The following is a 14,907-nucleotide window of genomic DNA, read 5'->3' on the forward strand; positions in this document are numbered from 1 at the left end:
GTCATCTGGGCAAGAAACTTGAGAGTGGAGAAAAGGGCTCCATAGTGGGTGCTGAGATCGGCGCTCCTCACGAAAAACACTCATCTATACGAGTACGGGTAAACAGAAATGGTACATGCACGGTCATAAAGCGATTTTTCGGTAATATTTCAGCATTCCGAACGTCTCCACAGGTGCCCGTGCCACAAAACATAGAACCCCGACTTTGCCGCGTGATCCAATTTGGTCAGAGTATACGCGTATCGATGTTGTGCAATTGGCCGATGAAACGGATCAAATAGAACATTAATCACGCTTGTATAAAGCTTAAAGACCGCAGGTACTTCACTATTGTGCCCATATATGCGGGGTAGTACAACTATATTCGGATATAATCCAAGAATATGCATGTATGCGATTATATACGAGCAGTATACAACAAGCTATTGGATTCATTGCAACTAGCGACTTCGTGACAACACGAATGACCCAAAAGCCCCACGGACACAACCTGGGATTTTGACTCAAATGCCAGTGGTAAGCAGAAGATCCTGGCTTCATATCTACATCAAATAAGTCTTTGAGTTCGTAATTGGACTAGTTGACTCGGAGCCTTTGTGCAGGATCATAACGCCGACTTTCGCTGCATCGAGAATCCGCGTAGCTTAACAACCGTTGCAAGGCTGCTGATAGATCATGTCATCGACAGTAGTTGTCAAAGTACCATTTGCGTAAAACTTATTTTCCTCGATGTCAATTTCGAAATGGAACCCGTCGGGGCTTGTGACTTTTGTACTCCTACTAGTACCAGTCGAAGATAGGTTGGAGATCCAATTCACATGAATCAGCGTAGCGTTAGGGGATAAAGCAGTCACTTTCTCGTGACCTGCAATGAAGTTGTCACCATTATCAGAGTAATTGTAATATGTGACGTCCACTGTCTCCAATGCAGTCCCAGCGCTGTTAGCAGTGAAAGTCACATCAGCATGGCCGCTCACTTTACCAGGTAAACTGAAGTTGCCGTATGAAAGGCCTAATCCTGCTGGCACTGTGCTCCCTGGGATATATGGAACGCCCCACCGGATGGTATCAGAGACGGGTTGCACCTTGGTCGCTTTCTGGGGTTTGCGGCTCGTGAGAGTAGCTAGCATGAGCCTAGCGGTGCGGCCACCTTGGGCAGTGGATACAGGACAGGGTAATGGATTACTCCCACCGCAATCGGGGGCTACAGTAAGCAGTTGAAAGTATGCAATCTGAGTGCCATCCGGCGACCATCGAGGATCGGCGCCTCCGTTCCAAAAAGGATCATTCACACTGCCTGGGCTCCCATCACCGGCAGCATTGACCTGCTGCCCTTCATAGCTGCGGTCGGAATTGACATAAGGAATTTTGCGAGGGTAGACCCATGGCACAAAGAAGCGCCGCCCACCATTATTCCGGATGGATGAGATTGCAGCGGTGAGGAGCGAATCGACGAGTGGCGGAATGCCTCTCATCCCTGACAAAAACATCATGCGATTGGTAGTAGTAGTGTCCATTATGACGGCCCATTGACCATCTGGGGATACATCAAACGGGTCGACATATTCGGGGCCGTATGTCATTCGAGCAACTTTTCCACTCTCTAGGTTGATGTCGAATATGTCAATGTTGCAAGATTCTGCAGGGAATCCAATGTACTGGACTTCGTTACCCACTCCATTCAGGCCGCGTGCCTCTCCCACCGCGATGGCCTGCTCATTGATCATCATGTTCTTTCCCTTAAAGGAAAATATAGACGTAGGCTCAGAGGAGTACAGCCCTGTCACATTAACCAGATCGTATCGCGGCGTGAGCGGCGTTCCATTTGTAGGTGCGGGGTTGAACTGCAACCGCGCAAAATAAGCATACTGGGACACGATAGAACCTGAGTAGGACAGAGCGTTAAACGTCAGATGAACATCGTCTGGGTGCTTTCGAAGTTCACGAATGGCTCCCCCAGCCCCGGAGCCAGTGGGGGAAGTATTCCAGCGGAGTGGATAGATGTGGACCTTGTCCGGGGTGCACTTGGGGCTAGCCAGTTGTGAAGTCCCGCAGTCGATTATATAACTTCCTGCCAGAACGCGAGTGCCATCTGCAAACGCCTGGGGATACTGATAGTCCATTGACGATGTTAATCCATATTTTTGGTCCGCCGGAATACCACAGGTGATACATTTCCAAGCGTCGCCGTTCGGGAACAGCGTTCCATTCGTACGAACAATTATCAGGTTGAGACCAGTATAATTACTTCTTGGATCTGGCGAAGCCGGTGCTCCAGTGAACACTAAGGAAGCTGTGACATGATCCCCATCCGGAAGAAAGTTCCCGCTCAGTAGATTGGAGGAGTTTGCACCAATGCATCCAGTCCCACGCGGGTTGACTTGTCGGGTACATCCACCCTCGGTCTCATTGAGGGTGACTGGAGGCAGAGGGAGCTCGATCACCGTGATAGGCTCATGCTTGCTCACACACTTTGGAATTGGGTGTAGGTTTTCCTGGATATATGGGTTTGCCTGGGCTGCTGCAGTGAGCAAGGTTCCTAGGAAAGCTGTTGAGAAGTACATATTGTTGTGTCGCGTGACAGAGTCGGATCCGTTTCGAAGGATGTAGCAAAAAGACTACGCTTTATACATACCTCAATTCCTGCAGCTGATCGAAATCTTCACCAATATTTCCTGGAATACTTGCCGCAGAAAGCCAAGTCGGAGAGGGGTTCGACAGGACCGCATGATCGTCGACCAAAACTATGGGCAGAGAGGCCTGTACGGCCTAACCGTATCTATGGCTGAGTTCGGATACTCGGCTGAGTCGTCGTGTTAGCACTAGTTTTTTACGCTTAGCCATTTCAAGTTCCCGAGGTTCGTGCATACGCGTATTCATTCCGTTTACTGCTTCGTAGTGGATCTGAACCAGATTATCAGCCAATGGAAGAAAAGACCGTCCAGGCTACCGAACCGCGCTCCCCATGCGTTAATACCCCAGGAATTCAGGCATCGGCAAATTTGCGGCATGTAAGTGTACATTCTCCTGTACAGAGTACCTGCACCAGGCGGTTTGTAATTTCCCCGGTTTCCGCGACTTTCCGCGGCTTCATCTAAGACCGACCAATGGGCTTGTTCCTTAGTTACTATGTGGGAACTCCCAGACTGTACTCGGTCGGCTTCGGCCTTGGATTCCATGGAGAAATATCAGCTGTCTGTATACCGGGTATGCTTGTGGAAATAAAACACTACCTGTTATATATTCCTAGGCTGTGTCCTCTCGTTACACCTAAATAAAACGTTCGACATGTCTCTAGAGGCTGGCATGTTTAGCGCCGGCGGTATAGTGGCGGCCCACGACACACCCGCATTTTATCCGGAGGTAGAGAGACTCCCATTGCCACATGATTTCCAATGGGGAACTGCCACAGCGGCATATCAAATCGAAGGGGGTGCCAGTCAAGATGGGAAAGGTCCATCCATTTGGGATACATTCTCTCACTTGAGTCCTTCTCGAACCAATGGGGAGAATGCAGATATTGCTTGCGACCACTACAACAGAACGACAGCGGACATCAAGTTAATGGCCTCCCTGGGAGTGGACGTGTACCGGTTCTCGATTGCGTGGTCCCGCATCATTCCACTTGGAGGCCGCAACGACCCAATCAATGAACAAGGCATCGCATTCTACAACAATTTGATCGATGAACTGTTGGCCCATAATATTGCACCTGTGGTGACCCTCTACCATTGGGACGCACCTGAGGCAATATACGACCGGTATGGTGCTTTTCTTAACACCGAAGAATTCCAGGCGGACTTTGAAAATTACGCGCATCTATGCTTCAGTCGGTTTGGAGATCGCGTTCGGAAATGGGTGACATTCAACGAGCCGTATATCATATCTATATTCGCCTACCTCAATGGAACTCTGGCTCCGGGACACTGCCGCGCAGTCGGTACCGACACGAAAACAGAGCCCTGGATAGTCGGGCACACTATCATCCTCTGCCATGCCACGGTTGTTCTGGGATACGCGAATGAATTCCGCGAGTCCCAAAATGGAGAGATCTCCATCGTACTGAATGGTCATTATTACGAACCGTATGATCAAGCGAGTAGCCAAGATCGCGACGCCGCCGAGTGCCGATTGCTCTTTTATATCGCCTGGTTTGGGGACCCCATTTTCCTTGGAAAGGACTATCCTGCTGCCATGCGCACCTACTTAGGCGCCCGTCTCCCCACTTTCACAGCTAAGCAGCTCGAGCTCCTCCGGCGAGCTGCGCCTGTCAACACATACTACGGAATGAATCACTATTCTACCAAGTACGTACGTGCGCTATCGGATCCGCCAGCAGATGACGACTGGACCGGGAACACGGAGGAGCTGTCAATCAACAGTGAGGGCAAAGAGATCGGGCCTGTATCGGGGGTATCTTGGCTTCGGGTTGCACCAGAAGGCTTTCGGAAGTTGCTGAATTGGATCTGGAACCGGTACCGACTTGCTATCATTGTCACGGAGAATGGTTGTCCTTGTCCAGGAGAGGACGATGTATCCACAGCCATTGATGATAAATTTCGACAGTGGTATTTTGGATTGTACCTCGATGCGATTTCTCGTGCCATATATGAAGATGGGATTACCATTGATGGATACTATGTGTGGAGTTTGATGGATAACTACGGTATGTTTTCTGAAAGCTAAAGTGATATATGTCTGGCTAACACACTCTAATCTATGTAGAGTGGTCTGCTGGTTACGTGCCTCGCTTTGGAATTATTCATGTTGATTTTGAGACTTTGGAGCGGAAGATGAAGAATTCGGGATATTACTTGCGGAATACCTTCATCGAACGTAGGAGATCATCATAGTAAATACAGCCGACAGTGTTTGTTTATCTTTATACACTCAAACTTTTCCTAATTGCATGTGCCTGGGCAGTCTGAAATCTCAGGCTGAACCCTCATGGTGTTCGCAAACACTCAGAGAATAGAGAGGGCCATAGACTTTGTCCCAAGATTTTGAAACTTTCCAATCACTGCCACTGCGGGGTATGGAGAAAAATTCTGGATCTTGCATTGTGGCGTACTTGTGAGAAAGTCGCATATTTTTCCGCGGAAGTTCCCTCAACTTCTCCTTTTCATCTTCTGTCGCCCTCGGAGAATTCATCGACATGCCACCCACGCGGCGTCTAGTGGCAACCCGTGCATGCGATCCCTGTCGACGTCGAAAGGTCAAATGCGATGTGAGTGCGGAGCCTCTTTCCCCGAGATCGAGTTGACATGGAAACAGGCACTGGAAATTTGTGCAAATTGCCGAACATCTGGGCTTTCATGCCTCTATACAACAGTCCCTAAAAAGCGGGGACCCAAAAGCGTCCAAAAGTTGTCCTCGGAAAGACGAAACGCAGGGCCTGCATTGGACAACCATGTTCTGGTTCCGTTGTCGGCGAATCCAATTCCGACAGGTAATACAGTGATTTCACCCCCTGGAGAGCCAGAAAACATGGCACCACCATTGGCTGGAATAAAGGAGACCTCCGCATCCCTGTCCGCACAGGCCATCAGAGATCGCTTGTTAGACTCCATGAGCTCTGCGATGCCCTCAATGGTGCCATTGGACATTGTGGACCGCTGCATCCTTCTCTACATGCAGTACACTTTCCCCACTGCTCCGATCGTGCATGAGCCCACTCTGCGACAGTACGCGGTCACGTTCTTTTCTGACGCCAGCACAAGATTATTCGCCGCACTCACAACCGAAGAGGAAATGGCGCATATGCGGGCTTTTGCTCTTCTCAGTGGATTATGTGCGTCTGTCGCGTCGGTAATACCAAGCTCTCTATTGTCTTACCGGCATTTGATCGCGAAGCCATGTCTTGATGCTTCACGCGACATGCTGAGAGTGTTTGAGGACTACGATGTGGACAATCCGAATTCATCTTCAATAGTCACGCGGATTTTTCATACCACCGCCTCGCAGAATATTACCGGCAAAGCGAGGCTGACTTATCATATTCTTGGTCAAGCGGCGCTGCTCATCACAAACATGCGTCTATACAGGGAAGACGCCCTTCAGTCTCATGATCCCCTTGAGTGCCAATTGCTGCGCCATATCTACTGGCAAATATATGCAGCGGATCAAACGGCGTTATGTTTGCGCAGTCGCCCCTTTCATCTACATGAGCTGCTTTATAACGAGGAATCAACTATATGCATCCCAGGGAGAAAACCAGTAATCCCTCAATTCGATACTACAGCCGCGTGGTATGATGTGGTGTTTGAGGAGCGCATGCTGCTTTCCTTCCATATTATCCCTCGGCTTTGGTCGACGGCAGCTGCGTTGATGTTTGATATGAGAAAGTGCAAAGGACAGGTAAATGAAGCAGAAAAGTCACGATTCTTTCAAGCATACGTGGAATTTCTAGGCATCATGGACGGCCTTCCATACTGGCTACAGGCTTCTCATTTGATATTTACTCCTAACGACGGTGATGTAGCGCGGTTCCACAAGACATCTTTTTGGGTTCAAAGGTGTACGATTCAGGTATCATTCCAGTGTCTGCGGTTAGTCATTCTACAACAATGCATTGATTTGGAATTATGCGATATCATGGGCTTGAACAATCAGCCAATGACTTTCCAAATGACCAAAGTTGGAATGGTTCAGGACTTTGTTCAAACTCTGGATGATATTCCATTTGTCTTTTTGTTGGTGAAAGGGGAGCCGACGGTGAGGCAAGAAACATTGAGGCTCAATGTGGCCGTTCACTAAATTGACACTTTAGGTCGAACGGATTCGTCTAGTCGGCAGTATACTTCTTGAGCTCCTCGATCAAGTCAAGGACGGTCATATCCGGGCACGTGCCAATAATTTATTCACACGGCTTCTAGATATCCTTTCCCGGCTTGATTCAAAGTCACCTGATGTCTTGGTCGAAATGAGGGAAATGGGAGAAGAAACAGCCGAGTCGCGGCAGAACGAAGTCCTCCAGTGATTCCTATACGGTCAAAAAATCAGCTAGAGCAGCAGATTTCAAACTGAATGCCCAGGTTTTCGGTCTGAGTTCTACACTGCTCTGTAATCTTCAAATTTTCAATATTTGTGGACTTTGTATCGCAATTTCGTTATAAAGACTGTACAAGCACGGTACATATTTTATTGGCGTACTTTGGCACGGTGGGTAATCCCCGCCTTGATGTATATGGGATCAGAAGACGTTGAGTAGAAGATTATAATCTAAGATCCGCACGTGTTCTGGACTTGAACCGTAAATTCCGTCGGTCAGCGACAGGCGCTGTTCGTTTGTATTTTCCCGCGGAGGAATAGGGCTTGAAGATTGGCGCCACAGTAAATTCCTTCCCTTCGCTCGGATGCAAGCACCCGAGATTCCAGGCCTTGCATTGCTCGTGACGCGGGGTGGGCGGGGGTGTGGACTCCGGCTGCGGAGATGTATGGCCATAAGTATATAACTATGTCTTGCCGAGAACTTCATGTTGTTCTCAAACCAATCCATCCCCATCCTTTTTCATGATAATGGCAAATATCTTGGAAATGGATAAAGGCGTCCAGCATGCTGAGCATTCCAGCTTGCCTGATCAACTCAATATTGACGAGGCAGCTGAGTTGGCCAACGGCGCTGGGAACACAAAATCCGCTCTTTGGACTCTCAGCATGATTCGCTTGTACGGTTGCTTGTTGATTGGATATCTCTGCGCAACAGTGAACGGCTTCGATGGTGCTGTCATGGGGTAAGTGAGACATCCGCGCACGAAGATCTTAACTCATGAAAAATTCAGTGGAATCAATGCCATGACATCTTACCAGAACTATTTCCATATGTGAGTCCCACCACCTTTGAGTGTCGTTGGGTTCGTTTGATTTACATATTCTAGGGTGAGCGCGTCCTCCAGTACCGGGATTATATTCGCTATCTACAGCATCGGTATCTTCAACCCTGTGCGAATGTGAAAACAGACTCTAACTGAATCTCACAGGTACTGCATGTGCGGTCCCGTTTGTTGGCCCCACGAGTGATCGCTGGGGAAGACGAGCTGGCATGTTTATTGGCGCGACCATTGTCATGCTTGGGACGCTAATTACCTCTCGAGCGATCAACCATGGAATGTTCATGGGTGGGCGTTTCGTCCTGGGATTTGGCGTCTGCTTTGTCAACGTCAATGGACCGGTATATGTTGGCGAGATGGCCCATCCCGCTTGGCGTGGTCCCTTATCCGGCCTTTACAACTGTTTCTGGCAAGTAATAAAACCCAACTGAACCCCAAAAACCATTATTCATTATTGTTCAGGTACATCGGATCTATCGTTGCAGCCTGGGTGGTATACGGAACGCAGACTCAGGCTAATGGATGGCGCACCCCCCTGTACTGCCAGTTTATTGCAAGTGGCGTCATCGCTCTAGCTGTCTGGTTCTTACCAGAGTCTCCTCGGTGGTTAGTAAGCCATGGAAGGACTGAATCAGCACGGAATGTTCTCGCAAGATACCACGGCGAAGGTAGCCCAGAGCACCCCATCGTCAAACTACAGATGGCCGAAATGGAGCTCCAGATCTCAACTGAGGGATCGGATAAGAAGTGGTGGGACTATACGCAGTTGTGGAAGACTAGATCTCACCGTCGTCGCCTGATCTGTGTTCTCTCGATGGCTCTATTCGGCCAATGGTCCGGCAACTCATCCACCAGCTACTATCTTCCCGTCATGCTCGAGAGCGCAGGTATCACCTCAGAGAGCCGAAAGCTTCTGCTGAACGGAATAAACGCACCACTTTGCTTCATTTCTTCGGTCATGGGGACTATGCTCCTCGACAAGGCCGGTAGACGTCCACTCCTCATGTTCAGTCTCATCTGCTGCATCGTTTTCCTCGCCATCTTGACGCCTCTTTCGAAGGTCGCATCTGAGCACCCAGAACAAGGGTCAACAGCGAACGCAAGTATTGCATTTATTTATCTTTTTGGCATTACATACTCATTTGCGTGGACTCCTTTGTCTCCCATGTACGTCGTTGAGTGCCTCGACACCAACACGCGTGCGAAGGGAAAGGCCCTGGCCCAGTTCTTCACAGCCTGTGCTTCCGCCATCATCCAGTACGGCTCCGGCCCGGCTTTTGAGCACATTAAATATTACTTTTACATCGTCTTTATCGGTTGGGATCTGTTTGAGGTGGTTTTCATCTATCTTTTCTGGCCGGAAACCAAAGACAGGACCTTGGAAGAGCTTGATGAGGTCTTCCAGGCACCAAATCCTGTGAAGCGGAGTCTCGAGGCTAAGGATCTTCAGACCGTGCTCAATACTCTTCATATCGGGGATAAGCATTCGGACTTTTAGTTATTTATGGAGGGATTTTGGTGAAGGGGCTCTCAAGAAGTGGGATACTGTGGACCTTTGATGCAAGAGGGGATATAGGAGGTTTCAATCATAGTCTTAACTACCTTCTTCTTCATGGACGGATAGTTGTTGTCGATGCCAGCGCATGCTTTGTATAGGAATGTTCAATAGATTAACGGTTGGACTTCTCAAGTAGTATGTTCACCGTGCTCTGTGCCAGATACTCACAATATTGATGCAATCCATACGTGGACATCTGGAAGGATGACATTCATGAAATTAGATCTCTCCGCGACTCCATTGACACAACTTCTTGCTGTTTTTGATTTCTATTATGCAACACGCGTCTTTTCAATTCATATTCAGGTTTGTATCGCGTATATAGACGTGGAGCCTGTTTTTGGTCCACATGCAGGCCGACAAGATTGCACTCAGTGATTACCTGTCTACGCTACAACACTGGAGCGATGAGCTGCTAGGTGAGAACCCCAACCGGCCACCACATAGATGCCGCCTTTTCGAGTAGGGGTAGTAAGATAAACGCTATGTGTTCTTGCTGTGCCCAAACTTCCGCTAATAGATCTACGACTGAGGGGTTATTTTGATATTGCGCGTAATCTGAGGACTTTTTTGGCTCCCAGTACCCCGGATTTCACTCGATCGGGATCAAAGGGTACCAAGCCACTTGCTGTGAAGCTATCTATGATAGTCCCAACTTTGAACGCCTTGGTTCGTAAAAGACAATACGCTTCAAGGAAATCAAACTTATCAAAATGATTAATTCCAGCTCGCATTTTTGTTTCAACAAGTTGAACATATGCACGTTTTAGAACTGCAAAGCAAACAACACCAAGAGGCTGTAAAAGGTGTAATGAGTGCGCAGGCTTATAAATTGGAATCGCATCATTTTGACTGCAAGTTTCGTCCAATTTCGGGATTGAATAGCTTCCATGACCATCAAGAATCAAAAGTCGATCTTTTGCTTTTATCCTAGAAGAATTCGAAGGAAGAAAAAAAAATTGGAACTAGCGGAGCCCAATCTCATCAGAAGTCTATCCATTTGGACTAACTTCAAAGTGCCAGTTTCTTGGGAGGCTATCAGCCCAGTCTTTAATATAGACTTTACCTTCCAAAATAACACATGGAGGCAGAGCCCATGCTGATGCACCTGTACACTGAATTACAACTACCCACTCATGATTTCCGGGTTGCAAAAGAAATCTACGAGCATACTTTTCTGCTCTTGTGATAACTTTTGCATTTGCAATCAAGCCCATAGCAAATCCAGTCTCATCAAGATTATATATATCATCCGGATCGATGCTCTCTGCAAAAATCAATTTTTGGACAAGATTAAACCACTCTTGAATAATTTTTGGGTCTTCACACTTTGCACGTTGGTAAATTTAGCGTCTTGAGAAGCGAGCAGAGAGTTCAGAGTGTCTTTAACAACACAGATTTGGAGGCTAAGTAAGTAAAGAGGATAAATTGCCGCTTCATCCTCTGTGCTATTCCAAGGTTATGAACTTGGTACTGGTGTCATCTCATACAATTGTGAAAGTAAGCAGTATGTACATGAAAACCACGAAGTATACCTAGGTATATAGAAAGTCTTATCTGTTAAGCACAATTATATGTAATGCGAACTGGCGCAATAATAATATGAAATCAAAGAACTCCATTCGACCCTCACATTGAAGTCGGCTTGAAAACAAACGCGAATCGGGTCTCGCGACATGGAACACGGTATTTGTCAAGCGTCGCAGGGCCACATCGCGCAGTTCCCAAACCAGCGTGCGCGGCATCAAGTCGAAGAAACACGTCCTCCCGCCTTATCAGATCTGTTGGATGGCGTGCATCGGTTATATTGCACCCAGTATAATGGAGAGCTGCGAAGTCAAACTCCCCCCTGCATTCCCAGATTCATCCACTCGTGCAACGACCAGCCCCACATTCCGATTACCTGCTAGCCGAAGCCAGCGCGTCCCTGAGCGATTACCATTCTCCTGTGGATATTCATATGCCGTATAGAGTTGATCAGGGGTTCGACTGTGCAAGGATACCTTTTGAGAATTGCGCTTATCGGCGTAGGACTCCTCCCGGCCCACATCCAAACCAGTCCACGGTCTCGAAATCAGGGGGCAGCTGCATATCAAGACCTAAGCGGGGGAGGATAGGAGGAAAGAACCCACGAGGACGAATCTGGTGGTCGATGATCATTGTGCCGTCTCCGTGGATCGAGTACGTGATTGTGGTCACAAAGCCCCAATCCCGAATGACAGCCCCGACATAAGCCTCGACGATGATATCTAGACGGTCTGGGCTGAGAGACAGGAGAGAGGCGGAGATTACACGACGTTGGAGATTGTCCAGGGCATAGTCACTCCATCGTGCCGCGTCGTACTTTTTGTCATTTTCTGTTGGGGGTCTCCAGGCTCCAAGGGTGGGTGCTGACGTGAACACCGATTGACCACCAAGTCTCCAGCCAGCTAAACAGCCTCTGACCCGGTCAAACTGAATAGAGAAGTTGGACCCTGTGACCGTCCAGGAGGTTTTAGATTCTTGAACTTCAACCGGCTTACGCTGGACCACAGCGGGCAAGATTGTCCATTCGCGTCTTGTGACTAAGTGTTGGCACCATGCGATTTCATGGCCACTTTGTGCCCATACGGTAGGATTATCCACCTCAAGGCTGATGTTTATCTGGCATTCCAGAACAACTTTCTCGATATCAGGAAGCTCTGGGAGAGGCATGGTGGTCGTCTCGGAGGGCCCGACGGTAGGACATGGCTTGCGATCCAGAAGAATTATCTCTTGTTCACTGCTTAATGATCAGTACCTTGAGTTGAAAAGCAGGAGTACGACTGACCGGCCATTGAATTTCAATAATTCCACAACGAGTGTAAGATTATTAAGGCAATCAAAGTCGTGTAGGTTGTGAAGCGACACATCACCATCAATGACCCTGATTTTAACCGGCTCGAGGACTTTCTTGAGCTCGATCATGCCACGGCCGGGCGAGTGGTCGGACAGGCAAAGGCCGTCCAAGGCGAAGGTTGCATCGTTTGGATAGTCCCCAAAGTCTCCTCCATAGCCGTAGTAGCCTTTGTCTTCCTTCCACAACCCGAGATTTGCAAACTCCCAGATGAATCCTCCTTGCAGTCGCCGGTATTTGTAAAACATTTCCTGGTATTCCTCCAATGCTCCCGGTCCGTTCCCAAGTGCCATTCCGTACTCACACAGGATGATGGGCTTGGTGAACTCGTCACCTTCCGCCAATGCCTTCTGTTCCATATTACTGAGTTCAAGGTACATGTATGAACACATGTCTGTCGTTTCGGCCTTCCTGTCTCCTTCGTAATGGACGAGCCGTGTGGGATCATGCTTCTTGGCGTACTCGTACATGGCGACTTGGTTGCATCCATACCAGGCCTCATTCCCGAGGCTCCAGATGATAATTGAGGCGTGATTCTTGTCTCGTTGAAGCATTTGTCGAATACGATCCAGGTATGCTTCCTGCCAAGCAGGATTGTTACTGGTATACTTGGCCAATGTAGGACTGAGATACTCCTCAATTGAATCGGCCCCGTCTTTCTGCCAGACCTCGCTGGGTACATTCTTCATGCACACATCGCCTCGAATAAAACCATGGCATTCTAGATCGGCTTCGTCAATCACCCACAATCCTATCTCGTCACAGAGGTCGTAAAATCTGGGATGGGAAGGATAATGGGAGCAGCGGACAGCATTGATGTTATGTTGCTTCATCAAGATGAGATCGTGCCTAAGAAATTCCAATGGGACGGCACGTCCACTTGATGGGTGGAAGTCGTGATGATTGACGCCACGGAAAAGAATTGCTTTGCCATTCACTGTGACATTTCCATTTAGAAGCTCCACCTGCCGGAAGCCGACCTTGTGTTTAATCACTTGGGGCTTGCAATCTGTGGACATGAGGGTAATCTCAAGGCCGTAAAGATAGGGTGTTTCTGCTGTCCACTTCTGAGGACCCGACACAGGCAGTTTTAGCTGTAAGGATGGAGATCCAGCAGATACTGACTCTTGTGTCTGTCCGACGAGAGAGGAATCATGGTCTCGGACTTTGATACCGATTGTCGAATTAGTTTCAAGGTGAAGCTCAAGACCAATCTGCAATGTGGCATCTTTGTAAGAGTCATCCAGCCAAGTCTGCACAAAAAAGTCTTCGATTCTCGCGGTAGCTGAGAAAGCTAGAAGGTAGACATCCCGGAAAATACCTTGACTTTGTGAGTAAGAAGAGTTCATACCACCGATGGTTTCTTATCGCCTACCTGATAGCCACCATTGATCCTGATCTTCAAGATACGACCCATCACAATACTGGTATACCCGAACGATAACTTGATTGTCCTCCTCGAGAAGGACATGATCGGTAATATCAAATTCGGCAGGATTTCGACTTCCCTGGCTGTATCCAATCTGCTTTCCATTGACAAACAGGTGAAAAGCACTGTCAACACCATCAAACCTCAATCGAATCTGGGAAGGAACTGTCCAGCTCGGTGGAACCCGGAACGACCTTTTGTAAGTCCCAACTGGATTCTCAGTTGGAACAAAGGGTGGATCGATCGGGAACGGATACGGGACATTGGTATAATGAGGGCTCCCGTAACCTTGCAATTGCCAATGAGCCGGCACTTCAATCGGTTTCCACTTGTCAACTTCGTGAAATGGCGTTGGTGCGTATTGAAAATCCCAGCTCCCGTTCAAAAGAAGAGCATCTTCAGGAATCCAATAAGATCGCGTAGGCAAACGATTTTGTTGGAAGACCTGTTCATTGCAGTATTCGGGGAATTCTGAAGCGTATGAACCCATAGTTGCCATATTGTGTCGGTGATCCATGAAGGAGCTTTTACCTTTAAATAAGCTCTGGAGAGCTTAGAACTTGCAAGTTTGCCAATATCCAGGATAAGCAACAGCGGGGGAATCAGATGCGACTGGAATATTCAAAGGCCGTTTTCAAAGATTGCTTTCCTTGTAGCCAATTGGCCATTTCTCCGACGATGCCAATGTTTCATTCATAAGCGTATCTCCGGTCGGAAATGCCACAGCGGGGCCCGAGTCCCTGTAACTCCACTTTTTGTCCACGGATCTCAAAATCCCGCGGAGAATTCACAGAGCACATCATCCAATGACACAGGTAATTTTAACTAATTTAATCCTTGAACCTTCGTTCCACGGGCCCAGTTCGATGTGCCGCATTATCGAAACTTTGGATATAATTGTGCTTTATCAAGACCTTTAACTATTGGATATTAATATAGACCCCATCCACCCCAATGAAAACCCAATCCAAAACCGATTCCACTGCCAACTCTTCTCAATAACATGAAAATTGAAGCATCACTTTATGAACGAACACTTTTCACCACCCTCTCTTTTTCCTTTTTGACGACCCTGTCTCCTTTTCACCAGATAGACAGGTGAATATTATATTGCTTGATAAGTGATACTTTAGTGTTCATTTTTTGATGGGAGTTGATTGCTAAATTGACCCCTCGTCTGCACATTTTGACCCCCCTTCTGCCTGAAATTCCTACC

At 48.1% G+C, this 14,907-nt stretch overlaps 5 protein-coding genes across 5 annotated transcripts; 3 read left to right on the forward strand and 2 right to left on the reverse strand.

The window, feature by feature from the left end:
- Window positions 1–644: 644 nt before the first annotated feature.
- Window positions 645–2,564, reverse strand: N7533_003623 (uncharacterized protein; the record flags this gene model as incomplete). Its single annotated transcript, XM_057100273.1, has 1 exon — window positions 645–2,564. One exon carries the CDS (start codon window positions 2,562–2,564, stop codon window positions 645–647), a length of 1,920 nt encoding a protein of 639 aa, XP_056962961.1.
- Window positions 2,565–3,288: 724 nt separating this feature from the next.
- Window positions 3,289–4,686, forward strand: N7533_003624 (glycoside hydrolase family 1 protein; the record flags this gene model as incomplete). Its single annotated transcript, XM_057100274.1, has 1 exon — window positions 3,289–4,686. The coding sequence occupies one exon, from the start codon at window positions 3,289–3,291 to the stop codon at window positions 4,684–4,686; it is 1,398 nt and encodes a 465-aa protein (XP_056962962.1).
- An 801-nt stretch (window positions 4,687–5,487) lies between these two features.
- On the forward strand, window positions 5,488–6,756 carry N7533_003625 (fungal specific transcription factor domain-containing protein; the record flags this gene model as incomplete). Its single annotated transcript, XM_057100275.1, has 1 exon — window positions 5,488–6,756. The coding sequence occupies one exon, from the start codon at window positions 5,488–5,490 to the stop codon at window positions 6,754–6,756; it is 1,269 nt and encodes a 422-aa protein (XP_056962963.1).
- A 762-nt stretch (window positions 6,757–7,518) lies between these two features.
- Window positions 7,519–9,327, forward strand: N7533_003626 (sugar porter family MFS transporter; the record flags this gene model as incomplete). Its single annotated transcript, XM_057100276.1, has 5 exons — window positions 7,519–7,733; window positions 7,782–7,823; window positions 7,878–7,927; window positions 7,980–8,238; window positions 8,292–9,327. 5 exons carry the CDS (start codon window positions 7,519–7,521, stop codon window positions 9,325–9,327), a joined length of 1,602 nt encoding a protein of 533 aa, XP_056962964.1.
- A 2,079-nt stretch (window positions 9,328–11,406) lies between these two features.
- Window positions 11,407–14,190, reverse strand: N7533_003627 (Glycoside hydrolase family 2 N-terminal; the record flags this gene model as incomplete). The annotated part of the gene is made up of 3 exons (XM_057100277.1): window positions 11,407–12,148; window positions 12,197–13,583; window positions 13,638–14,190. The coding sequence occupies 3 exons, from the start codon at window positions 14,188–14,190 to the stop codon at window positions 11,407–11,409; spliced, it is 2,682 nt and encodes an 893-aa protein (XP_056962965.1).
- Between the last annotated feature and the right edge of the window lie 717 nt (window positions 14,191–14,907).

The sequence above is a fragment of the Penicillium manginii genome (genome assembly GCF_028828005.1).
Source record: "Penicillium manginii strain IBT 31320 chromosome Unknown utg000003l:1.0-959480.0:1.0-959601.0, whole genome shotgun sequence".
Lineage (NCBI taxonomy): Eukaryota > Fungi > Ascomycota > Eurotiomycetes > Eurotiales > Aspergillaceae > Penicillium > Penicillium manginii.